General features: G+C 40.1%; 1 protein-coding gene across 8 annotated transcripts in view; it reads right to left on the bottom strand.

The window, feature by feature from the left end:
- Window positions 1-309: 309 nt before the first annotated feature.
- The window catches only part of Tceal3 (transcription elongation factor A (SII)-like 3), a 77,542-nt gene continuing 49,931 nt past the window's right edge, over window positions 310-27,920 (bottom strand). For 2 of the 8 annotated variants that reach the window (XM_006528586.4, XM_030251459.1), the window contains exons 4-5: window positions 1,498-1,564; window positions 311-1,177 (exon numbers count right to left, since the gene is read on the bottom strand). In XM_006528586.4, the coding sequence (XP_006528649.1) occupies window positions 549-1,151 (603 nt within the window). In that variant the 5' untranslated portion in view covers window positions 1,152-1,177; window positions 1,498-1,564 and the 3' untranslated portion in view covers window positions 311-548. Of the gene's footprint in view, window positions 1,178-1,497; window positions 1,629-1,695; window positions 1,910-2,023; window positions 2,078-2,132; window positions 2,314-22,820; window positions 22,943-27,920 lie in introns of those variants that run through there. The other 6 variants (NM_001359277.1, NM_001029978.3, NM_001359278.1 and 3 more) reach the window with 6 other exon arrangements.

The following is a 27,920-nucleotide window of genomic DNA, read 5'->3' as shown; positions in this document are numbered from 1 at the left end:
AGGTTGTCATATGATTTTCTGTTTTTAAAATTATTATTATGACAATCATAATCTAAATACATTAATATATAAAGGAGCAAGAAGGCATTAGAGGACCCAGGAGAAGAGGCCACAGTTTGAACTGATCTGGTTATAACCAGTAGGGAAATGGCAGGAAATCTCCAACCACCTGATGATTGCATCTGTACATTGTCCTTGTAGTGCTAAGCATTGTTAGAGCTTTGATGTATGCTTCCATAGTTTTCTTTGTGCTGAGATGCATTCTGCACACATATTTACATTTTATAGAAACAGGCCAATACCATAGAGATGTAGTTCTGCAAACTTTTTATTGTTATTTTACAATGTACATGCACATGGGTGAAAATCCTGTACTAAAAGACAGAGAGCACTGGAGTTGGGTCAGAAGGCTGCTGGTAAGGACAGTGACACCTGAAGCAGAGTCTTGGCTGAAGGTTAAAGCACAGGCCTGGCAAGTATCTACCAGGGAAAGCGGGGCCAGCAGTGTTCTTTCTCCTCAGAGAGGTCAGAATTGAAGGCCAAAGGCATTAAAGGTATGGGATGTCATGTAGGCCCCTCTGGCTCCTGCCTCCGCCGCCCCTCACCCCCCTGACTCCCCGAGGGCCCCTGGGGACTAAAGCATCCTGTGCATCTCTTGGCACCCAGTGAAAACCACCCATTTTCTGCCTCTTCCTCAGCTCTTCCTGAGCCCTAGTCATATCTGCGCACTCTCTCATCATCTCCTCACTGCTTACATGCCTGTCCTGTAAGTCCTCCTGGGAGTTCTTGGGAGAATCATCTGTCCCCCTATCTGTTTTTCGTTTTGCTTTCCGGGGCACATAATCTTCAGCAGGGCGCTTTTCTGCAGCCCGCGCCTCGCTGGCTGACTTTGCCTGGGAATCGGGCTTGCTCTCCCCTTGGCGCTTGCCCTCCCCGTCAGACTTTCCCTGCTTCTCGGGCTTCCCCTCATCTTGCCCTTGCTCATCTGGCTTTGCCTCCTCCTCTGGCTTGCCCTGGCGTGGTGCTGGCTTTGCTTTCTTGTCTGGCTTCTCGTCCTCGTCTGACTTTTCTTCATCTTCAGGCTCTACTTCATCTTCTGGCTTTCCCTCCTTTTCCAGCTTGCCTTCGTTTTCACCGCGAACTTCTTCCATGTCAAGATTTCCCTCCTTTTCCTGTCCTGGGGGTAGAAGTGGGGAAACAGGAGGCAAAGAAGAGATGTGAGAGACTGAGACACCTGACAGAATACAGGCTCATTAACATCTGCCTTTGCATTTGGTGCTTTCGAGGGGTCCCTCCCTGGTGGTTGTCCCAGTCCTCCAAGTATGTTGTAGGCTCGCACCCCTCCTCCACCCGGAGACTGACATGCCATGCCAGGTATTACCACCTTCTTGGTGCTCCTTCAGGGTGGCAAGCTCTGCGTGTGTTACGTGGGAGAGCTTGGGAGGGGGCAGGCAGTGGGATCCCAAATGCTGCCCCATTTTGTCCTTATTCACTGACCTGCAGGGATCCTGGGCAGGTCGACCCTCTTTTGCAGATGTCACAATGCGCTGGGAACAGCAGAGACCTACAGACAGGACACAGGGGCAGTGTCTGTGTGGTCAGTGGATGCACAGAGACTGTGTACCTGTCTGGCAGACCACATTCATCACTCAGTCTTTTCCTCCGTTACCCCGTTACCCTGCCACCCCCGCATACCCCAGCCGCCATTTCTTTTCAGGCCTTGGGCACCAAATCCGGATGCTTTCCAAACTCCGTTTTACTCTGCGCTCATCACTCGGACTCTGGAGGCAGCCTGCCCCACCCCCACTCCCGTTTGGTCCGGGTCAGTTTGTCTTCAGAGCTTGGAGTGTGCGTTTACTTCAGAACGCATCTGTCTACGTCTCACCGTCGCACTGCGGGCCCCCCTCAACCCCCCCCCCCGCCTGCTCTAAAACAGGATTAGGAATGGGATAAGGAAAGAGAGCCCTCTGCGGGGGTCCTCCTTCCCCCTCTTCTTGCCCGGTCTGCTGTGCCCCCTCCTTACCAATCTCCTGGATCTCTCCCCGCTCCCCTCCCGCTGCTGCTGGTTCTAGCTGCCACCTCCCCACCACCCTGCCCTGCTCTGCGGGCAGAGCCATCATTTCAGTACTAACCTAAGGATACCCAGGACAGGCCTTTGCCTTCTCCGGCTTGCAGAAGCCCACTCACAGCTCGTCCTGCTGCTTAGGGCAGCTCAGGGAGCTGGTTCTGCGCGGGTGCCAAGACCAGACCGTAGGGCGGGCAAGCGGACGTGGGGGCTGGTGCCCACGTCTGCGCCTGGCCGGTCACGTGAACACCGCGTCACCCGAGCTCGCCCCCCCCCCCCCACTTGCCTGACCCATCTCACTCTCCACCTCCCTGGGGGACTAAGATGAGCACTGTAGGAGATGTGTGTCACAAAGTCATGAGATGCCCGAGAAGAAGACTGGGAGGCTACAGGATGTTTTACCTGGTGCATCTTTGACACACATACATCTCTCTCATATCTGCAGGCTACAGGTGGGACAGACGATCAAAAATGGAGTTTGGCTTTGTCAATGGTGTTCAGCTCTTGAGCCACAATAACCTGCTTTCAAGCTAAGTCTGGGCACAGTAGCACACACCTGTAATCCCAGCGCTCAGAAAGTTGAAATAAGAGTTCAAGGTAAGCTTTGGCTATAGTGAGTTCAAGGGCGGTACAGCTACCATCAAACTCTAAAGCATCCACCCAGCCTTGTAGCTGGTGGAGGTGCCTGCTGGGAAGCTGAGCTGCTGCTATTGAATGTTCTCTAGGGTTCTGTTCAAGGCTTCTTTTGGTTCTCAGGCTCTCAATTTCTGTGTGATCTCATTCATTTGCCTCAAAATACTGATGATTCCCAAATGTGCATTTCCAGGCTAAATTTTTTATTAGGTATTTTCTTCATTTACATTTCCAGTGCTATCCCAAAAGTCCCCCATAACCTCTCCCCCACTCCCCTACCCACCAACTCCCACTTCTTGGCCCTGGCGTTCCACTGTACTGAGGCATATAAAGTTTGAATAAACAACAGACCCAGTTTTGCTTTCCTTTCAGTCATAATAGGAGAGTGTTCTCCTATACCCCTTGAAATATATTCTAAGATTTTTTTTTATAATTTCAGTGACATAATAGTTGCTTGATGAAACTTTATGTTCCAGTCCATCTATTTCCAGCATATACTTACTGTATAAGTTCTCTATATATTAGTCAGTCATTTGCAATCTCAGTTAAGCAATCATTGATTTACTTAACAGTGGTCCCAAAGTATAACGTTTGTAATGCATGCAATTCTCTTACATTAAATAAAAGCCACAACATGCTTATTTGCAAGAAAAGCAGAGAGTTCATAACATAATAACTAAAGGGGAAAAAAATCTAAGATCATTTGGGAATGGGGATGTACCTAGTATGTGCAAGATTTTGAGTTCCATTTTCAACACCAATTTTTTTAAAAAAAGAATTCCTCTTTTATTCATGAAATTATGAGGAAATAAAGTAAAATTCATGATAGTTTTAGTGTTGCATCTTAGACAAACAAACCCAATGACCACAGATCCTGGCAAGGTGCTTAGTAAAATATAGGAGCTTAGTAAAATACAGGAAAAAAAAACCCATTGTATTATAGTGCTTGAAACTACCCAGTTTCAGACACCTGTTGTAGGTGTTGAATCTGATCCTCTATGTATAGGTGGAAGTCAATGTGTTGTGGGAAATTCACCAGAAAAGACTGCATAGACATGGATTTAAGCCATGGCTAGTTAATAAAGACTACACTGATTGTTTGGATTGCAGTGTAGCCCCAAACCTTTCTCAAGGTTAGCCTTTAAGCACACACACACACACACACACACACACACACACACACACACACACACATCCTGGGTTGATTCACCTCAGTAAACAAGAATGGTTAGTGATAAGTAGAACTACAGAAGCCAAAAATCAAGATCACTACATGTAGAGACTTTTCCCTGACAATAGACTTTGATGGATTAAGCCTTTGTTATAGCTTTGGCAGATGGTGCTGTCTATGTACTAAGTTTTGCGTTTTGAGGCCTGAATGATACTTCCATCATGAAGTCAGTTGTGCTAAGGTCTCAGGGCCTACTAAAGTCTGGAGCCTTGTTACAAACATAATGGACTTTCAGAGAACCAAAGGCAAAGAGAAAAAAATTAAAGTAGCCAGAACTAAAGATTATGATTTCAAAGAAAGTAGTTTGATTGTTTTGATTTGGCTTCTCAACAGTAAAAATGGAAGTATGAAGACAATGGAATATTATTCATGTCTTGAATGAAAATTAAAACTTAGAAATTGGAAGCCAGCAAAAAAAATAGACTTCAAAACAAAGGTGGCATAAAAATAAAACAAAACTGAAAGGTATACAGGCAGCAGGTATGAAATAATAGAAAACATTTTTCAGATTAAAAATATCTTAGATGGAAAAGTAGGGATGAAAGTGTGAACAAAACTTAAAAGGGTAAATATTCTACAGGCTTTAAAACAATAGTTTTGCCTTGACAGACTCCAGGATCATCTGAGAGACGCGAATCTGGTCATCCCTGTGAAGGTTTTGTTTGATTGGGTTAACTGAGATGAAAAGACCTGCCCACTGTGTGTGTATGGCTTAGTTTTTGGGCTGGGTCTTAGGCTAAGTACAGAGAGCTTGTCAGCATGCACACATTCATTCACTCTTCTCCCCATTTAAGGATAAAGTATGACCAACTCCCTTAATTTTCTGGAGCTGTGACACTATGACTTCCCTGCTGTGATAGACTGCAGCCTGAAATTATGAGCCAAAAGAAGACCCTTCTCCCTTAAGTTGCTTTTGTCGGTTTATTTCATCAAAGCAACAGGAAAAGAAACTAAGACAATTCTATAAAGTAGTGACACTATTGTCTTTTTGAGGGGGCTACTAAAAGCATGGAAAACACTTGCAATATCTCAGGAATATGTTAAAGTATAAATTGATACCAGATTTCAGTAGGTTAAGATTATATATGCTAATTGCTGGATGAAGATTTCATGTTAGTAGATGGTGAAAACAAACATACTAACGATAGGAAGACTAGCAGAGATTATATAACCCAGAAAGGAACTTGATACAATGGTTAATTTAATCTTATTAAGATTAGTGATCACATTATAGCAAAGTATCTATATGAAGTCATTAAATGACAATGATTTTAGAGTGAAAACACTCCACCTATATGCAGCTTATAAAATACAAGCTTTAGGTGTTGAGTGATAGACTGTGTGCTTAGCTAGATGAGGCCTACATTCAAGCTACAGTGTGAATATTTTCTCTCTTATAAAACCAAAATGAAAGTAAAGATAAGTGAAGATCAGGGGCTAGAGAGGTGGCTCAGCAGTTAGAGTGGCTGCTCTTCTAGAAGTCTCCAATTGAATTCCCAGAACCCTCATGGTAGCTTCCAATCATCTATTACTCCAGTCCCAGAAGATCCAACTCTCTGGCTTTTGTTGGTAATGAACACATGTGATGCACAGACATCCATGAAGGTAAAACACCATGCACATAAAACAAATTTAAATTAAAAATAAGAGAAAATCCAGGTATTATTGTGCACACCTTTAATATCAGCACTCTAGGCAGAAGCAGACAGATCTCTGTGAGTTGGAGGGTATGCTAATCTACTTAGTGAGTTCCAGGACAGTCAGGGCTATGGAGAGACCATGTCTCAAAAAAAAAAAAAAAGGAATATTGAAAGTAAATGGGAGGTAAAACAATAACAAATACTGACCAAAACAAAAGCTTTTATAGTCATATTAACATATTACTTTAAAGCAGAGATAAGAGGTGTTATATTTTAATTTTATGTATTTATTAATACTATCTCAAACTTTTAAAAATTGCCAGTCCTACAAGGATGCATGCATTTTTACTTTCAGTGTTAACTGAAAAAAGGTAAAAAGAACATAGAAAAGTAGAATAAAGTAAACAATCTGTCAATTTTGCTTAGGGAGATATACAAAAGAGTAGAAGCACTGTACAATCTTTTCAAATGAATGCAGAACAGTTTTGAAGAGTGGCTAAATTCTTGATCATAAAGTACAATTTGAGGTTTCAAACTGACTATAATGTAGAATATTTCCCGTTGTGCAAGCAAACACAAATTTAATAGTAAAATACCTATAGAAGCATTTCAAATTTAAGTAATAAACTTGCAATCTAATAAAAATTAGATTCTTAGTACTTTTCTGTTGCTGTGATTAAAAATCATGGCCAAAGCAACTTATATATAAAAAGCCTTTCATTGTGCTTACAGTTTCAGAGAGTTAGAGTCCACATGACAGAACAAAGGCATAGCAACAGGAACAACTGAGAGCTCACACCTTGATCCATAAGCAGGAGACAGAAAGAACACACTTAGAATGGCCTGCTGGAGTCATGGGAAATCTCAAAGCATGCCCCCAGTGACACACATCCCCTAACAAGGCTATACCTCCTAATCTATCCCCTAAAATTCTACTAACTGGGGACAAAAATTGAAACATGAGTCTATGGGAACCATTTTCATTTAGATTAGAAAATGTTTGAACTGAAAGATAATTAAGATATTTATGTATCAACTATATTGGGGGTAAAAATCCTTGAGAGCCATAGCTGAACCACACTTATAAGTATATTTACAACATGAAGTGTACATATTAGAAGAGATAAAGTATTCCAAATCAATGACCCAGGCAGATAAATTCAGAACATGGAGAACATAAGTTAATTAAAGTTATAAGAGACATAAATCTAATAGCAGAAATTAATTAATCAGAAAAGACAGAATAAAAAATACATCAACAAAATTACAAGTTGGTTATGTAGGAAATAGTAATGAAATCAATCAATGCACATACTGATGTGCAAATCAATACACATTCTGGCATGTGAAATAGTGAGCATACACAAATAATGTGAGGAACAAAAAAATGAGAGTACGGCTTTAATTCCTACAGATAAAAAGTCTATTAGAAAACATCTTGTCAGTAATTTCAAAATAAAGATGAATAAGTTCTTACTAAAATGAATCTTATAAGAATTGAAACACAAGTAATTATAAAGTCTTATAACTTCTTTTCCCTGGTAATAAGGATTGAACTCAGAACCTCTCACATGCTAGACAGACACTACTATAGAGATAACAATCCTAGACTTTTATACCTCTTATTTCCAGAGAGGATTGGGCAAAATTGCCCAGACTGGACAGTTCTCCTATCTCAGCCTCCAGAATATTTAGGATTAAACCCATGTATCATCACCATGCTTTAAGTTTAATTACTCTTTAAATATGAAAGAAATAATGTCCATATAAAAAAATCTTCCAAGGTATTTTCCACTAGGAACATTACCAAGCCAGAAAACTTCATCAGCAACTCCCACAAGTACCTCAATGGGAAAAATAATATCCATCTAATTCAAAGCCATCTAGAGAATTATAAAACATGGAATACTCAAAAGTCATTTTAGTAATACAGTATAAGCTTTGGGGTTTTCTGTTTTTCATTTAAAAATTTTATGTGTATGGGTGTTCTGTTTGCACATATGTATGGCCCAAGGATACAAGAAGAGGGCACAGGATCCCCAGGGACTGGAATTACAGATGGTTATGAGCTGCCATTTTGGTGCTAAGAATTGCACCCAGGCTCTCTAGAAGTGAAGCCAGTACTCTTAACTCAAGAACTATCTTTACAGTCCCATAATCTTAATATTAAAACTTGATAAGATCATCACGGAAAAGGAAAAACACAGACCAATCAACATATGTGAAAAAATCCTTTATGAAAAACAAACTGACCAAATATGACAAGAACACTGTATCATAAACAATATACGCCAGTGGAAAGAGTAACACAGCATCTCAAAACCAATTAATATAATTCATGTTAAGATAATAAAATATAGTGCTTAATCAGTATGAATAATAAATCAAAGTGCATAGTATTCTTGATGTTAATATGAAGCACAACAGAAACCCTTATAGAAACCCTTATAGAAAAAATTTATTAAAATATACTTGCAAAGCATGTATTGCAAACATTGAAAAAAATGCCCAGGACCAAAAGCTTTGCTTTTGAAAATGACAGTAAGACAAGAGTCATAGTTTCATTTCTGTTGCATTGATTAAAAACATACTGACAAGAAGCAACCTGGAGCAGAAAGGATTTATTGGCTTACAATTCCAGGTTACACTCCATTATTGCAGAGAAGTCATGACAACCGAACTAGAAGCAATTAGTCTCATCCATAGTCAAGAGCAGAGAGAAAATGAATGTATGAAGCCTTATTACTCAGCTTATTTTTTTTTTTACTCTTGTGCAATCTGGGATGCAAACCCAGGGAACAGTGCTGCCTACTTTTAAGCGAGGCTTCCCACATCCATAAACATAATCAAGCCAGTCCTCCGTAGACATGCGCATAGACAACCTGAGCTAGACAATTTCTCATAGAGCCTCTTCTCAGAGGATTATTTTAGATTGTCAACTTGACAAAACTAACCACCACAACTAGGAATACTCGGATCATTCCAAAATTCTGTCACAGAACTTAGTCACTGACAACAGGAAAGTGGAAGGCAGAGGAACAAAGGATGGAGGGAAGATTCTGAAAGGAAGAAACCCAACTGTCGTGCAGGAAAAATACTATTATGCAATTTAGGAATTCTAAAAGTTTATGTATAAATTTTAAAACCAATAGTGATTTTTAACTGATATGGACATCACAATATACAAAATTATAGTTCATTTCTTTTTAAATAAGCAGCTTTGTCGATATAAATTTATTCTTTTTATTTTGGAGGCAAGGTTTTACTATGTAGCCAAGTCTGGCTTCACACTTGTTATTTTCCAGCCTTCTCAGAAATGTGAAGATAGTAGGTATGGGGTATGGTGCCTGGTTTGAATTCCTTTTCAAATATGTAACTCAATGGTGTTTAGTGTATCTACAAAACTGTGTACCTATCCCCACAATTTGACTTTAGAAAATACTTTTCTCCCCTAAAATATAAATGCTTCCCCTCCTACCACCTTAGTAGTGAAAACCTTATTCCTCCTTTTTCCCCATTTTTTATTAGATATTTTCTTCATTTAAATTTCAAATGCTACCCCGAAAGTCCCCTATTCCCTCCCCCCGCCCTGCTCCCCTACCCACCCACTCCCACTTATTTGCCCTGGTATTCCCCTGTACTGGGGCATATATAAAGTTTGCTAGACCAAGGGGCCTCTCTTCCCTGTGATGGCCGACTAGGCCATCTTCTGCTACATGTGCAGCTAGAGACACGAGCTCTGGGGGGTACTGATTAGTTCATATTGTTGTTTCTTCTATAGGGCTGCAGACCCCTTCAGCTCCTTGGGTGCTTATTCCTCCTTTTTTAAGACCTTAAAAACTACTTATGTAGTATTTTATGAAGCAGGAGGAAGGATTATATATCCAAGACCAGCCTCTGCTACATTTCAAAGCCTAGTCTTAAAACAACAAGAACAACAAACACTGAATTTAGGCCATAGTAATGCCTCAATAAATATAAATAAATATATTTATTTAATTTATTTATTTGGAATTTGCCCCCTTTTCTTGAGCCATTCATTCTGCTGTCTTCTGATACAATTTAACTTCATTTGAGAGGATGTCTACCAAGACAATGTTTCTGGTTCCAATATAACTAACAGAAACTAGTGTGGTAGAAGAGTAAAAAAACAAAAACAAAAACAAAAACAAAACAAAAAAACCTTCACCACTATAAACAATGAGTAAGTGCATTTGAAGAATAAAAATGTTTCAAATATTTTTTAAAGTGCTGATGGTAAGTGGTGTGTTTGGGATCGGAACTCAGCCTGACTCAACAGTGCTTTGTTATCCCTTTGTCAGATCTGAATCTCTATCCTTCAAACTGGATGTGCAGTGGTGGTAGGCAGGGATGAGGGCAACTATTTTCAGCTTCATTTTGAAGACAAAAGGACAGTGTCGGTTATGAAATTCATTTCTGTGGCCTCCAAAAAACGTATGTAGCATAAATGAATAGATAATAGATCCATAGTGATGGAAAGTCCATTGAAGTTCAGAATGGAGATGCTAGAAATGAAAAATAGCTGAGGGGGCTAGAGATGACTTACCAGTTAGGAACACTCTCCTAACACCTGCCACCATCGGCATCTGCAAACATATCATACATGCATACACACACTCATATGAGCTAGTGCATGAGTGCACACACACACATACATAGAACATGCATGTAAGTGCACGCATGCACATGTGTACATGCACAGAGAGAGATGGGAAGGGGAGAGGGGAGAGAGAGAGAAGTTAAAAAATGTCAAAGATGAAACAAAATTAAATAATGTAATTGAGGTACAACAGACTGGGTGTAGCTAAGACAAAAGTCAATGAGTTTAACAGTTCACAATACTTAAGTTATAGAATGAACCTGAATGTTTAAAACAGAGGACTAGATAAAGAATATGTGGTGAATATATACAATAAACTTTAATCTAGCTTTAAAGAACAACAGTTAAGTCATTTCTAGGAGATAATAATATGAAGTCAATCAAAGTAGTCTCAGAATGACAAATTGCATATGTTTTCTATTATTTAGAGTTGCTTGAGTTTATAGTATTGCTTGATAAAAGTAAAAGTGAAACTGCTCCCCTAAGAGAATAAAGAGGGTTAAAGAGACTAAATAGGTTGAAGAAGAAAATGGGTTGGGGGCACAGGATAATATGCTTACTATAAAACATATAGTTGCATGAGAATGTCCTTAATGATATGGTAGCACATACAAAGAAAACACACGATGGAAAAAATAGCAATCTTAGACTATGTCAATAGAAATATCTCAAATGAAAATGCAAATAAAAAATGAGAAAAATAAAACAACCCCAGAACAGAACATCCAAGATCGTTGGAACAATTACAATGAACACATTCCAAGAAGGGAGTATAGAGTAGAAGTATTTGAAGTGATAATGCTTAAATTTTTCTAAACTAAGAGATATCAGGTCACTTACCAGAGAAGATGAGAAAATCAAAATACCTCAAATCTATCCTTAGGCAATGAACATTCTAGTTGCATAAAACAAGAGACTAAGAAACATCAGGAAAGAGAGCAAGGGTGGGGAAGGGATGCTGACTTGCTGAACAGCAACGGAGTATTCTCCAGAAAGCATACAAGACAAGAACTAGAGTAAAATATTTAAAACAAAGGAAAATAACCATCAGGGTAAAAATGGTATAACTGGAAAAAAACCCTCTTCATTAGTAAAGAAATAAATGCTTTCTCAGAAAAACAAAAAATGGAGGAATTCAGTAGCAATAACTGGCCCTTCAAGAAATGTTAAAGGAGTCCTTCAGGCAAAAAGACAAATAAGGGTCTGTGATGTGGCTCAGCAGGTAAAGGCACTTGCCACATGTCCTGGACTCTTGAGTTTAATCTATGGGACCCGCATAGAGGTTGAAGCAGAGAAATGATTTCACGAAGCCTGCCCTCTGGCCTCTACGTTCACGCTATGGGGTTCATGCACTAAGACATGTGCATGCAGGCATGCAGGCACAGTGAAAATAGGTTCAAGCAATTTAAAAAATAAAATGATATGACTCAACAATAAAATCTACACAAAGACGGACAAGCATTAGAAGTGGAGTAAATTAAATATTTTTTCTTCTTAATTGATCTAACATGCAACCATCCAAAGCAATGATATTGCAAATGTACTGAATGGCCAAGTGGAATTTAAATAATTGAAATGGATAATAAATTTTCTGTTAAAGCAAATAAATTCATAATTTAAGCAGAAATATGATCTGACATACATTTATATTTGTCAAAAATGTACAAGGGTTAAAATATATTGCTTACTAACCTAGCATAGGCTTAATCTACCATACTAAAAAGTTTCTTTTTTTCAGTTTTCAAAACAAGTATATACCATATATGCCAATAGAAACACAAAAATTAAAAAAAAAAGACAAATGAAAAACCTCAATTCCAAAGATGGCAAAGAAATTTGTAGCAATAAAAAGAAAACAGATATAAGTATACTTAACAGGATTCAAATATATTAAGAATCAAACAGGCTAAGAGGTAACTTAATCAGTGAGGTGATTGCTGGATAAGAATTAGGACCCCAGTGTACATCCCCAGATCCCATTTAAAATGCTGTGGCAGTGACATACACTTGTAATCCCAGTGCTAGGATTGCAGACACAACAAGATTCCTGCGACTGGATGGCCAGCTAGGTTAGCCTACTTGTTCAGCTCCAGGACAGTAACAGAGTCTGTCTCGAAAAACAAGGTTCAGTTGGCAAGATGGCTTAGCAGGTAAAGGCTCTTGCTACCTAAGCCTGTTGACTTGCGTTCTATCTTTGGGACCTGTTTTAAGTGAAGGCAAGAAATGACATCAGAGGATGTTACCTGATCTTTACACACATGCTGTGTCACAAATGCACATGCCCGCACATAAACACAAATGCAGTAATAAACATTTTAAAAGTTAGATGGCTTTTGTAGAATGACACATAAGGATGATTTCTGGTGCCCATGTACACACACAGAGACACACAGACACACACACACACAGACACACACAGACACACACAGACACACACACACACACACACACACACACACACACACCCCTACAACTCCGTTCCTTTCCTTTTGCTGTAATAAAATACCCTGACAAAAGGAATTTATGTGAGGAAGGATATATTTGGCTCACAATTCCAGGTTATACTCCAGTCAGTCAAGGCTTTAGGAATTTAAAGCAAGTGGTCACATCATGCCCTTTGTTCAAGAGCAAAGAACAATGAAGTAATGTATTGCCATTGCTCTGCTCTTTCCACTCTTCTAGCTCAGAAGCACTTTCCTAGGGACTAGTCCCACAGTGAGTGATTCTTCCCACTCCAATGAATATAATCAAGATAATCCCAACAGGCTTTTGCATATGCCAACCTAATCTAGGCATTCATTTAGTCTCCCTTCCCAGGTGAGTCTAGAATGTGTCAAGATGACAAATAAAACCAACAATCACACCCCCACAAAAAATGTATGTGCACACACACACACACACACACATATGTCAAAATATGTTCACCAAAAATGTAATAGAATTGGAAAGGAAAAAGACAAATACATCATTAGGGCTTCTAGTTTCAGCATCCTTCATCCAATTGGTAGTTAATAAAGTAGGAAGAAATTGAATGAGGATATAGTTGATTTGAATAGCTCTATCAATCAACCAACTTTCTATAATTGACCTTTAACTTAATTTATATCACACTCCATCCAACAGTGCTATCCAGAAGGAAAACTGCTGTTTCCAATCTCACAAACAATTTTTATCAACAGATCATGTTAGGCCATAACATGCTTTGGTTACTTTAAAATACTAGGAATTACAAAAGCATGCTTTCTATAGAATTAAACTTAATAGCAATAACAGGAAAGATGAGTGGAAAAGCCAAATACCTGGAAATCAAGCATGCTTTTAAGTAGCACATGAGTTGTATAAGAAGGCTCATGAAAGGTTTAAAAATACTTTGAACTGAATGGAAATAGAGCATATCAATATAATATGCTGTTGCAGAACCAGTGCTTATAGGGTAATTTGTAGTTTAAATACATTTCTGAGAAAAGAATACCTAAAATCAATAATATAACATTTTAACTTAGGAAACCAGAAGAATAAGGCAAGGTAATCAGAAAAAAAATTTTTAGAGGAAAATAATCTGCTTTTCTAGAGGTCCCGAGTTTGGTTCCCAGCACCCATATCAGATGGCTTACAACCATTTGCAGCTCCAACTCCAGGGGAAATGAAGCTTTTGGCCACTGCCAGCATCTGCACTCACATACATGCACCTACTTGCAAATCCACACACCTACACATAATTAAAAATACTAAAAATGAATCTTAAAAGAACCCTTGCTTTTCAAGAAGGTAATCCCTCAACAAACCTAAAAGAAGACAGCCACAAGAACAGAATGCCAACTCTAACAACAAAAATAAAAGGAAGCAACAATTATTTTTCCTTAATATCTCTTAATATCAATGGACTCAACTCCCCAATAAAAAGACATAGACTAACAGACTGGCTACACAAACAGGACCCAACATTTTGCTGCTTACAGGAAACTCATCTCAGAGAAAAAGATAGACACTATCTCAGAGTGAAAGGCTGGAAAACAATTTTCCAAGAAAATGGTAGGAAGAAACAAGCTGGAGTAGCCATCCTAATATCTAATAAAATCAACTTCCAACCCAAAGTTATCAAAAAAGGCAAGGAAGGGCACGTCATACTCATCAAAGGTAAAATCCTCCAAGAGGAACTATCAATTCTGAATATCTATGCTCCAAATACAAGGGCAGCCACATTCATTAAAGAAACTTTAGTAAAGCTCAAAGCACACATTGCACCTCACACAATAATAGTGGGAGACTTCAACACACCACTTTCACCAATGGACAGATCATGGAAACAGAAACTAAACAGGGACACTAACAGTGAAACTAACAGAGGTATGAAACAAATGGATCTGACAGATATCTACAGAACATTTTATCCTAAAACAAAAGGATATACCTTCTTCTCAGCACCTCATGCTACCTTCTCCAAAATTGACCACATAATTGGTCACAAAACAAGCCTCAACATATACAAAAATATAGAAATTGTGCCATGCATCCTATCAGATCACCATGGACTAAGGCTGATCTTCAATAACAAAATAAATAATAGAAAGCCAACACCCACGTGGAAACTAAACAACACTCTTCTCAATGATACCTTGGTCAAGGAAGGAATAAAGAAAGAAATTAAGGACTTTTTGGAGTTTAATGAAAATGAAGCCACAACATACCCAAACTTATGGGACACAATGAAAGCATTTCTAAGAGGAAAACTCATAGCTCTGAGTGCCTCCAAAAAGAAACTAGAGAGAGCACACATTAGCAGCTTGACAACACACCTAAAAGCTCTAGAACAAAAGGAAGCAAATTCACCCAAGAGGAGTAGATGGCAGGAAATAATCAAACTCATGGGTGAAATCAACCAAGTGGAAACAAGAAGAAATATTCAAAGAATCAACCAATCGAGGAGCTGGTTCTTTGAGAAAATCAACAAGATAGACAAACCCTTATTCAGACTCACTAGAGGGCACAGGGAAAGTGTTCTAAAAAACAAAATCAGAAATGAAAAAGGAGACATAACAACAGATCCTGAAGAAATCCAAAACACCATCAGATCCTTCTACAAAAGGCTATACTCAACAAAACTGGAGAACCTGGATGAAATGGACAAGTTTCTAGACAGATACCAGGTACCAAAGTTAAATCAGGATCAGGTTAATGATCTAAACAGTCCCATATCCCCTAAAGAAATAGAAGCAGTCATTAATAGTCTCCCAACCAAAAAAAGCCCAGGACCAAATGGGTTTAGTGCAGAGTTCTATCAGACCTTCAAAGAAGATCTAATCCCAGTTCTTCACAAACTATTACACAAAATAGAAACAGACGGTACTCTACCCAACTCATTCTATGAAGCCACAATTACTTTGATACCTAAACCACAAAAAGACCCAACAAAGATAGAGAACTTCAGACCAATTTCCTTTATGAATATCGATGCAAAAATCCTCAATAAAGTTCTCACTAACCGAATCCAAGAACACATCAAAACAATCATCCATCCTGACCAAGTAGGTTTCATCCCAGGGATGCAAGGATGGTTCAATATACGGAAATCCATCAACGTAATCCAGTATATAAACAAACTCAAAGACAAAAACCACATGATCATCTTGTTAGATGCTGAGAAAGCATTTGACAAAATCCAACACCCATTCATGATAAAAGTCTTGGAAAGATCAGGAATTCAAGGTCCATACCTAAACATAATAAAAGCAATCTACAGCAAACCAGTAGCCAGCATCAAAGTAAAAGGTGAGAAGCTGGAAGAAATCCCACTAAAATCAGGGACTAGACAAGGCTGTCCACTTTCTCCCTACCTATTCAACATTGTACTTGAAGTCCTAGCCAGAGCAATTCGACAACAAAAGGAGATCAAGGGGATACAAATTGGAAAAGAAGAAGTCAAAATATCACTTTTTGCAGATGATATGATAGTATATATAAGTGACCCTAAAAATTCCACCAGAGAACTCCTAAGCCTGATAAACAGCTTCAATGAAGTAGCTGGATATAAAATTAACTCAAGCAAGTCAATGGCCTTTCTGTACACAAAGGACAAACAGGCTGAGAAAGAAATTAGGGAAACAACACCCTTCTCAATAGTCACAAACAATATAAAATACCTTGGCATGACTCTAACTAAGGAAGTGAAAGATCTGTATGACAAGAACTTCAAGTCTCTGAATAAAGAAATTAAAGAAGATCTCAGAAGATGGAAAGATCTCCCATGCTCATGGATTGGCAGGATCAACATTGTATAAATGGCTATCTTGCCAAAAGCAATCTACAGATTCAATGCAATCCCCATCAAAATTCCAACTCAATTCTTCAAGGAATTAGAGAGGGCAATCTGCAAATTCATCTGGAACAACAAAAAACCTAGGATAGCAAAAATTCTTCTCAAGGATAAAAGAACCTCTGGTGGAATCACCATGCCTGACCTAATGCTGTACTACAGAGCAATTGTGATAAAAACTGCATGGTACTGGTATAACGACAGACAAGTAGACCAATGGAACAGAATTGAAGACCCTGAGATGAACACACACACCTATGGTCACTTGATCTTTGACAAGGGAGCAAAAACCATCCAGTGGAAAAAAGACAGCATTTTCAACAAATGGTGCTGGGACAACTGGCGGTTATCATGTAGAAGAATGCAAATTGATCCATTCCTATCTCCTTGTACTGAGGTCAAATCTAAGTGGATTAAGGAACTCCACATAAAACCAGAGACACTGAAACTTATAGAGGAGAAAGTGGGGAAAAGCCTCGAAGATATGGGTACAGGGGAAAAATTCCTGAACAGAACAGCAATGGCTTGTGCTGTAAGACTGAGAATCGATAAATGGGACTTCATAAAGTTGCAAAGCTTCTGCAAGGCAAAAGACACCGTCAACAAGACAAAAAGACCACCAACAGATTGGGAAAGGATGTTTACCTATCCTAAATCAGATAGGGGACTAATATCCAATATATATAAAGAACTCAAAAATGTGGACTCCAGAAAATCAAATAACCCCATTAAAAAATGGGGCTCAGAGCTGAACAAAGAATTCTCACCTGAGGAATATCAAATGGCAGAGAAGCACCTGAAAAAGTGTTCAACATCCTTAATCATCAGGGAAATGCAACTCAAAACAACCCTGAGATTCCACCTCACACCAGTCAGAATGGCTAAGATCAAAAATTCAGATGACAGCAGATGCTGGCGAGGATGTGGAGAAAGAGGAACACTCCTCCATTGTTGGTGGGATTGCAAGCTTGTACAACCACTCTGGAAATCAGTTTGGCGGTTCCTCAGAAAATTGGACATAATACTACCAGAGGATCCAGCAATACCTCTCCTGGGAATATATCCAGAAGATTTTCCAACCGGTAAGAAGGACACATGCTCCACTATGTTCTCAGTAGCCTTATTTATAATAGCCAGAAGCTGGAAAGAACCCAGATGCCCCTCTACAGAGGAATGGATACAGAAAATGTGGTACATTTACACAATGGAGTACTACTCAGTTATTAAAAGGAATGAATTTATGAAATTCCTAGGCAAATGGATGGACCTGGAGGGCATCATCCTGAGTGAGGTAACCCAATCACAAAGGAACTCACACAATATGTACTCACTGATAAGTGGATATTAGCCCAGAAACTTAGGATACCCAAGATATAAGATACAATTTGTTAAACGCATGAAACTCAAGAAGAACGAAGACCAAAGTGTGGACACTGTGCCCCCTCTTAGTACTGGGAACAAAACACCCATGGAAAGTGTTACAGAGATAAAGTTTGGAGCTGTGATGAAAGGATGGACCATCTAAAGACTGCCATATCCAGGGATCCACCCCATAATCAGCTTCCAAATGCTGACACCATTGCATACACTAGCAAGATTTTGCTGAAAGGACCCAGATATAGCTGTCTCTTCTGAGACAATGCCGGGGCCTAGCAAACACAGAAGTGGATGCTCACAGTCAACTATTGGATGGATCACAGGGCCCCCAATGGAGGAGCTAGAGAAAGTACCCAAGGAGCTAAAGGGATCTGCAACCCTATAGGTGGAACAACATTATGAACTAACCAGTACCCCAGAGCTCTTGACTCTAGTTGCATATGTATCGAAAGATGGCCTAATCGGCCATCACTGGAAAGAGAGGCCCATTGGACATACAAACTTTATATGCCCCAGTACAGGGGAACGCCAGGGCCAAAAAGTGGGAGTGGGTGAGTAGGGGAGTGGGGGGGGGAGTGCATTGGGGACTTTTGGGATAGCATTGGAAATGTAAATGAGGAAAATACCTAATTAAAAAAATAATTAAAAAAAAGAACCCTTGCTATTAAATCACTACTGTATAATAAAAATATTTTTAAAAAGATACATTTTTATTATTTTAAAAATTAAGTGGTGAGTGCATATCAAGTGGCTTCTTTTTTAATTAATTTTTAAAATATTGCTTATTAGGTATTTTCCTCATTTATATTTTCAATGCTATCCCAAAAGTCCCTCATACCCTCCCTCCCCACTCCCGTACCCACCCACTCCCACTTTTTGGCCCTGGAGTTCCCCTGTACTGGGGCATATAAAGTTTGCATGTCCAATGGGCCTCTCTTTCCAGTGATGGGTGACTAGGCCATCTTTTGATACATATGCAGCTAGAGTCAAGAGCTCCTGGATACTGGTTAGTTCATAATGTTGTTCCACCTATAGGGTTGCAGATCCCTTTAGCTCCTTGGGTACTTTCTCTAGCTCCTCCATTGGGGGCCCTGTGATCCATCCAATAGTTGACTGTGAGCATCCACTTCTGTGTTTGCTAGGCCCCGGCATAGTCTCAGAAGAGACAGCTATATCAGGGTCCTTTCAGCAAAATCTTGCTAGTGTATGCAATGGTGTCAGCGTTTGGAGGCTGATTATGGGATGGATCCCTGGATATGGCAGTCTCTAGATGGACCATCCTTTTGTCACAGCTCCAAACTTTGTCTCTGTAACTCCTTCCATGGGTGTTTTGTTCCCAATTCTAGGAAGGGGCAAAGTGTCCACACTTTGGTTTTCGTTCTTCTTAAGTTTCATGCGTTTAGCAAATTGTATCTTATATCTTGGGTATCCTAAGTTTCTGGGCTAATATCCACTTATCAGTGAGTACATATTGTGTGAGTTCCTTTGTGATTGGGTTACCTCACTCAGGATGATGCCCTCCAGGTCCATCCATTTGCCTAGGAATTTCATAAATTCATTCTTTTTTAATAGCTGAGTAGTACTCCATTGTGTTAATGTAGCACATTTTCTGTATCCATTCCTCTGTTGAGGGGCATCTAGGTTTTTTCCAGCTTCTGGCTATTATAAATAAGGCTACTGAGAACATAGTGGAGCATGTGTCCTTATTACCAGTTGGGACATCTTCTAGGTATATGCCCAAGGGGGTTTTTCTGGATCTTCTGGTAGTACTATGTCCAATTTACTGAAGAAGTGTTAGACTGATTTCCAGAGTGGTTGTACCCATGGAAGGAGTTACAGAGGCAAATTTGGAGCTAAGATGAAAGGATGGACCATTCAGAGACTACCCCACCCTGGGATCCATCCCATAATCAGCCACCAAACCCAGACACTATTGCATATGTCAGCAAGGTATTGCTGAAAGGATCCTGATATAGCTGTCTCTTGTGAGGCTATGCCAGTGCCTGGCAAATATAGAAGTGGATGCTCACAGTCATCTAGTAGATGGAACACAGGGCCCCCAATGAGGAGCCGGAAAAAGTACCCAAGGAGCTGAAGGGGTTTGCAACCCTATAGGTGGAACAACAATATGAACTAACCAGTACCCCCAGAGCTCATGTCTCTAGCTGCATATGTAGTAGAAGATGGCCTAGTAGGATATCATTGGGAAGAGAGGCCACTAGCTAGGACTTGCAAACTTTATATGCCCCAGTACAGGGGAACACCAGGGCCAAGAAGTGGGAGTGAGTGGGTAGGGGAGCAGGGAGGGGGGTAGAGGGAACTTTTCAGATAGCATTTGAAATGTAAGTAGAGAAAATATCTAATAAAAAAAACCTAAGTGGTTTTGTGTGTTTTATAAAGCAGCTTCTTCTGAGAGGAAAACCTTCCATCTTGCAGGAAAGCACCTTTATCTAGCTCAGTGAGTAAACAACAGAAAGGTATCAGAAAGTCCCTGAAACTGAGCAGCTACAGTAAGCCTCTCCCTTCCCAAACATAGCTAAGCAATAAGGACTGCTTAGCGACATGCTCAGATAAGCTGAGCTGCTTAGAAGGGGCTCAGACTGGCTGAATGCCCAGCACACTCCCAACCCCTCCCAGAAGAGACTGGTGAAATTCTTGAGCAAAAAGCTCAGACCAGCTAAGTTATTTGGAAAATACAATCTCAAACCTGTTGAGCTGTTTGAAGGTTTCTAGATTATGCTGGGGTGGGATTTTAATGATGCAGCTGTCTTTGAGTCATTCTGCTCCTGCGATTAACCTCTCAACTATGTATAAAATGTAATTCCAATAAGTAATTTAATTCCAATAAAACTACCTGGTTTACCAAGGTGGACTTTGGTAGTATTTATATGTTTGCTTGTAACTGGTCCCCTATCTTGGATAAGTAGACATTTATTCACCCCCACACCCAAAATAATGTCATACAACAGTAAGTTTCTGTGAATGAATATAGTCACCAAGGAGACCAGAGGTTGCAGATTTACCTGGAGTTGGAGTTACAGGTTGTTGTGAACCTCCCAGTGTGACTATTGGAGACCTTCTGGTCCTCTACAAAAGCAGGATTCTCTCTTAACTACTGAGCCATCTCTCTTGCTTGGATTTTTTAACTAAAGATTCATTTATTCATTATATATATACATATACATATACATATACATATACATACATATATATATATATATATCCTGCTTTTCTGCACACCAAAAGAGGGAATACAGCCACAGCATGGTTGCTGGGAGTTGAACTGAAGCCTTCTTCAGGCTAAGTAGTTGTTTTAACCATTTGTGGAATCTGTGGATTTTCTGAAGATTAGACTAGATCATATCACATGTTGTGGAAATAATAGCTTTAATTCCTCTACACTGTGGATGCTTTTACTTTTTATTCTTGCCAGTACGTACAACTCTGAATGCAAATGCCTTATTTCTGATCTTGATGTTTTGGTTGTAAGCCTGGCTTTTAATGGCTGAAGCATGTCTACAACTCTTATTTCTGATCTTAGAGGAAAACCTTTCAGGCTTTCTCCAGCAATATGGCATTACCTGGGAGTGTTTCAAACTGGGTTTTGGAAAAGTTCTTTCTAATTTTTCATCCTAATACCAGAAAATAAAGCCACCAGAATTAGACTGTGGGTTGTAAAATTTTGACCAGTCCTCCATGCTTGGGGATTACAAAATATCTCAGAGTACTTGGATTATCAGCAATTATCTTCCTTTATTATCCACATGCTGGAGTACTATAATCGATTTCCGATGTTAGGTTCCCAAATGGCAAACTCTATTGGCTAAGTAAAGCTATAATAATGGGTTAAGCAAGCACCATTCTCAAATATGGCATTTTTGGAAAACACAATTTGCCAATTACATACTAGTAAAAATGAAGCCAACTTCTTAAGTTCAACTGTATAGATGATCATACACACATAAAACAGTATGCTTTAAATTTATAAATTTTAGAGAGGGTAGGAAAATATCATTTGCAAAACTTCATTTTACAATTGCAAATCTCCTGAATTTTTATAGTTTTAGACATTGTAAGAAATATCAAGCTGAAAGACAGATTGGTCTCCACTGCTGTGGCAAGGCGAGAATGAAGGCCTTAAGTCACCATACTGCCAGGTGCTGAGCATCGTTCTGAAAGGACAGCAAGAGCATTGGTTTCTACATGTCCTCACAACAAATGTAAACAAAAACTGGAGAAGCTTTGATTTAGAGACAATTGAAGACACAAGAGTAAACAAAGAGGTTAGAGGTAGATTCTTAATCATACCTGACCTGTTTATTTTTGGCACTATGGCTAGTCACAATTTCAAATACATATTGCTCTGTATGCCAAACACAGAATGCTTAAGTGGCAGGCCAGAGCACAATACTTTATATCATTTTATCCTTTGTGTCATTATAATGATATAAAACATTACATGCTTTGATTTTTAAAAAACTAACATTTAAAAAACTAATATATGGCACAAGTAGTCATTTGGGTAACAGTAGCGTTCCAAAACACACACAACTCTTTGTACACATCTAGACAGGCCCTACCAGCATGAATCTCTGCTCATCTACACGTTGAGAGAATGCCTCTTGGTTCTCCCAGACTATGAGGCCATGGGAATATTCTGTGCAGCTGTTAGCAGACCACAATCACTTCCTGCTGCTAAGATGTTATCACTGCCTCCTAGGTCCTGATGACGTCTGTGCTTTTGCCTCACTCCTTTGGGGCAGAGCTGTAGGCTAGAAACCTGTTTTGCTGCACAACAGCCTTAGCCCATGAGGAACCAAACAACTGACCTCCTGTTTTTCCCACATAGAAGAGCAGAGGGAACCCTTGCATCTGCCTACTCACTCCTTTAATGCCTTAGCTTATCTTAAAATGACTCGTTCTTTTTTGAAATAGCCTACCTCCCCACCATTCTGCTGTCATCTACTTCCACAGGATTCTCAGTCTTCTTTCCTTTTCTGCTGTCATCCATTTCCATAGGACTCTCAGTATTCCTTCCTTGGAATTCTGGCACATTCTGGCCCTTGGAAAATCATGCAAACATCAGCCAAAGATGAGAGCAAAGCAACAGCTGCTTGTAGAGGAGAAGGGTTTAAAATGGCTGTGGTTAATTTGGCAATGCTCATTTCCTAAAGCAAAATTAGAGAGAGGCCTCTGTAATCAAAAGAGTGCAGCTGATGAGATTTTTCTTGGTTTTTATGGCAATGAGGGTAACAAAGTCAGGCCCTAGAATTTTAGAATAAACACGCATACAGCTACTTGTCAGGTCTTCACTTATAACAGTAAATGTTACATCTGGTTCATAAACACTGATGAATCTAATCCCTGTACAGAAAACATGGTGAGATGTAACACATAATTTCTCCCCAGGACATACTGTATCACCACTGCTTAAAGCATCCCTAATATATACTACAAAAACAACAAATGAAGACATTTGATATGTCTGGGATAGGCTCCAACACCTTCGTTTTAACAAACCTGTACGAGAGACTTTTAACCAGGAGAGGTTCACAGGATTAACTGGCTGCTATTATGTAACTGGCAGTTTTCAGCACACATTGTGTTTCTGAATTCCATCTACACCATATTCACACTGTTCCCACATTATTTCTGGTATTATGTGTGGCACTGTATGTCTGTACAATGAAGAGTACTGCTGCGTTACATGCGGTGCCAAAGCCTTACTCCTACAGAACTTCTTGTAGCCATGTGTTCAATATCTTGGATATTTAGCTGAGGATCCATTGGAGATGGCTTCAGGTAGGAACAATCTGTGAAATGAAAAGAAGACTGTCTGCAATATGGATTTATCCTGTGCCAGTCCAGTCATTTCTGTCGTAGAAGTCACATTGCCCAATGAGGGGGTTTGGTCCACAGACCTTTGGGTTAAGCTTGGGAAGAATGGGATAACAGCTTTCCTCTTATTAGAGAGCTTCTCCACTACATTTAAAAATCCAGCACCTTGCTTTTGTTCTCTGTAAATAGAATCCTGATGTGAAATCTACAGTGTAGACTTCCCTATTCCTTTCGCCCTTTCACTGAAATCTGACTTAACTTCAAGATTAGCATGTGGTACAGATACACTCTTAGGGGATATGTAACCTGGCACAGCCTCTTTGGAAGTCCATATAGAAGGTCAAAACAAAAGAAAAACTATTAAAAATAGGGGAGATGGCTCAATGGGTTATATGATCCCCACGGGAGCGTGAAGAGCTAAGTATAAACACCCAGCCTCCCCATAAAGCCAGATGTGGTTGTACAGGTCTGTAGTTCCAGCACCCCAGTGGCAAGATGGGAGGGAGAGACAGGAGACTCCCTGTGGGGCATTGGGCTATGCACAGGCAGTCTGGTCTCCAGTAGAGCTGAGGTCGGAACCCCGGGACCAGGTGGTGATAATTCACCTACCTGGGACAGAAGGAGTTCTCTCATGTCTCCTGTCAAAGTTACCACCCCCCTCAGCCCCCACAAGAGAAGCATGGCTAGTAGTCATGTAGGCAATGTCCCAAGCTCCTGACCTTCAGGGTAGACTCCTCCCCAGTTACCTAGAAACAGTAAAGTGACAGCATAACATAAGAGGGACTGCTTGGCCCCACCTTGCTCTCTCCCTCTTCTTACTTCTCTTGCTCTTACTCCCTTTTACTCTCTCTTTCTTACTTTCTTTCTCTTTCCCTCTTCTCTCCTCTTAGTCATGGCCGGTCTCTCTCTCTCTCTCTCTCTTTCTACCTTCTCTGCTTTCTCCCTCTCTTTCCATAATGAAGCTCTAAAACAATAGACTGTCTCTGTTCAAGGCCCACTGGGAAGACTCTTGTCTGTGTGAGAACCTATGTGCCCTAAGCCCTCTATCCCATAACCCTGGGGCATAGGGTGTTGCCCCCTGACCACTTGGTTTGGGGGTTGCCCCTTGTCCACCCTGTGTCGAGTGGGGTCAGTGGCTTAGATGCCCACCCGGAGCCAAGTGGAAAGCTTCTGGCAGCCCTCCCACGTCTGCTTTCCCAGAGAATAGGAGGAACTCTGGCTGAACTTGGGCTAACCTCTCCCCCCCTTCCCCTAGGTCCCTTTTAGTTCCCACAACTCCCTGGAAGTTTGTGGACCAGCCAACCCAGTATATTCTGCACTCAACAATGTAGAAATTCTTTTGTAAACAGAGTGGAAGGCAAGGAGCAGGACTAGAGGTTATGCTCAAGGCTTCCCAAGTACTACATGGCAGGAGTGCCTGCATATACACTTATCATATACACATGCCTGACACACACACTATAAATAATAAGCAAGTTAAACTACAAGCCAAACAAAACTGCAATATGGCCCACCTCTGTGTTCCTGAACACAGACACAAAGGACTCTGTGTAGCATGACACATAGAGCCAGGCATGGAGATATACACTACTCATAATGTGTACAAATTACAACCAGTGTACAAGTCCATAACTGATGAGCAGATAAGGAAGATATGGCACACATACACGGTAGAACTTTATGGAGACATAAGGAGAAAAGAAACTGGCGTTTTCAGGAAGATTGATGGACTGGAAATCATTATATTTCCTGCTCTAAAATAGCCAACCAAAATCAAATTCTGTATTCTTTTCTCTCATGTGGCAAAGTCAAATCAAAGAAGAGAGAGAGAGAAAAAAAAAAGACACACAGAGAGAGGCAGAGTGTCTCACACCCATGGGAACCATAAGAAGGGCAAGGGATTATTAATGGGATGCATGCCACAAGAAAGCTGCCACTGGGGCAACACACCATTGCCCTTTTGGTGATTAGGGCCTGCTACAGCACTTCAGGGTGGCCAGGGCTGATAGGGCTCTCATGACCCTTCTACCAACTGAGTGTAGAGCCAGAGTTGACAAGGGCAATTCAACAGAGTCTCCACCTGGAATCCAGGTCACACTTTCAGGATATACTAAGGTAGGACAAAGGCCACAGAGACATGTGACCTCACTTCCTTTGGATGGAGCTGAAAGACACTGAAATGGTCAGGCATTCTTTTGCCGTTTCAGACAAAGTTCCATATTCCCATCACCACATTGCCTGCACAGGTCAGAAGAGGGCATCAGATTTTCTTCAACTGAGACTTACCTGTCAAGTAATAAGCCATCTGACATGGGTACTGGGAACTGAACCCTGGTTCTCTTCCATGGCAGCTAGGGTTCTTAGTTGCTGAGCCATCTCTCCAGACTCAGACATGCTATTCTTTATGAGAAATTAAATCTTTCACTTGGTGAGTTTTAATTTGAAATTATATCTATTTAATATTCCAATACCTGTTGACATAATTTTATTTTTTACATTTGACATCAGAGGCCATGTGTAGCTAACCACATTTCCTAAATCATTTTTGAAAGAACAAAAAAATGTTTTGTAATGTACGCTGAATACCATTTTTATTTTCCCCAGGATTCTGCTGGTGATCATCATACTATGCATGCTGCGTCCTAATGGATTGTGAGGTCAATTTTATATGCAGTTAAAAAATGCCCTATAACAGCGTTCCATCATTGGGGGTGTCTAACAAAAGCCCTCACTGTTAATGTGAAAATTTTTGACTGATCTTCCCGTATTGCTCCCTAAAAGTGAAGTGTGGCTTTCCTTTAGTCTAGACTGTCCTATACACATGTGTGCACACGTGTATTTGACTATGCATCAGCTGATTTTAAAATTTAGTTTTATGTTACCAAATTGCAATCACAAACTAAAATGGATCTTCTAGTTAATACTCTTCACACAGATGTACATTTTCAGAAAGGTATTCCCTAAAGTAAAGTTCATTCTTTTGGGACACTGTTCCTCAGGTCTTGACAAGGCATTTGGTTCTATTTGCCCCCCCCCCTTCTTTGTAGGTTGTAATCACTTGACGTGAATAGGACAATTTTATCCTTCAAAGATTAAAGAAGGGGAAAATGTGCACAGGACGCCTTCCACATGACAGATCTTTGCCTAAACCTTTTTAGATTTTTTTCTTCATGTACATTCCCAATGCTATACCCTCTCATAGTTTCCTCTCTGAAAGTTCCCTATACCCTCCTCCCACCCTGCTCCCCTACCCACCCACTCCAGCTTTCTGGCCCTGGCATTCCCTTGTACTGGGGCATATAAAGTTTGCAAGGGTCCTCTCTTCCCAGTGATGGCAACTAGGCCATCTTCTGCTACATATGCAGCTAGGGACATGAGCTCTGGGAGTACTGGTTAGTTCATATTGTTGTTCCTCCTATAGGGTTGCAGACCCCTTCTGTTTCTTGGGTACTATCTCCAGATCCTCCATTGGGGGCCCTGTGTTCCATCCAATAGATGACTGTGAGCATCCACTTCTGTATTTGCCAGGCATTGACATAGCCTCACAAGAGACAGCTATATCAGGGTCCTGTCAACAAAAGTTTTCTGGCATATGTAATAGTGTCTGAGTTTGGTGGTTGTATATGGGATGGATTGCCTACTCTTCCCATGCAATATTGTTGACTGATTATTCTCTCCCTTTACCAGCCGTTTACATTCTTTGAGTGTGATATTTTCTTATGTTGAAAACCTTCTCATATATTTTTATTTCTAAAGTTCTAGAACCTTCATTTGTTTGTTTGTTTATGGTTTAATTGTTTATTTGTGTGTGTGTTTGTGTATGTTTGTGTGTGTCTGTGTGAGCGCGCGTGCGCGCAAGAGAGAAAGAGAGAGAGAGAGAGAGAGAGAGAGAGAGAGAGAGAGAGAGAGAGAGAGAGAGAGAGAGAATAGGTACATGCCTGTTATAATGCACGTATGGGAGTCAAATGAAAATTTTTCTTTTCTGGAGTTAGTTTTCTACTACCAGATGTGTTGTGGGGCTTGAACTCATGCCATCAGTCTTGGTGACAGTGTCACTACTGACTGAGCTGTCTTGTCGGCCCCTTTATTTTTATACCTAAAAGATAAAGTACCATCCTTGAATTTTGTTGCAAGTGTTAGTTAACTTATTGTTCCTGTTTGGAGAAAGAGGTGTTTAAGGTACCTCTTAGGGAGTATAGAGT

The sequence above is a fragment of the Mus musculus genome, chromosome X, assembly GCF_000001635.26.
Source record: "Mus musculus strain C57BL/6J chromosome X, GRCm38.p6 C57BL/6J".
Lineage (NCBI taxonomy): Eukaryota > Metazoa > Chordata > Mammalia > Rodentia > Muridae > Mus > Mus musculus.
The sequence above is the reverse complement of the archived record's forward strand: the minus strand, read 5'-3'. Positions and strand labels throughout refer to the sequence as shown.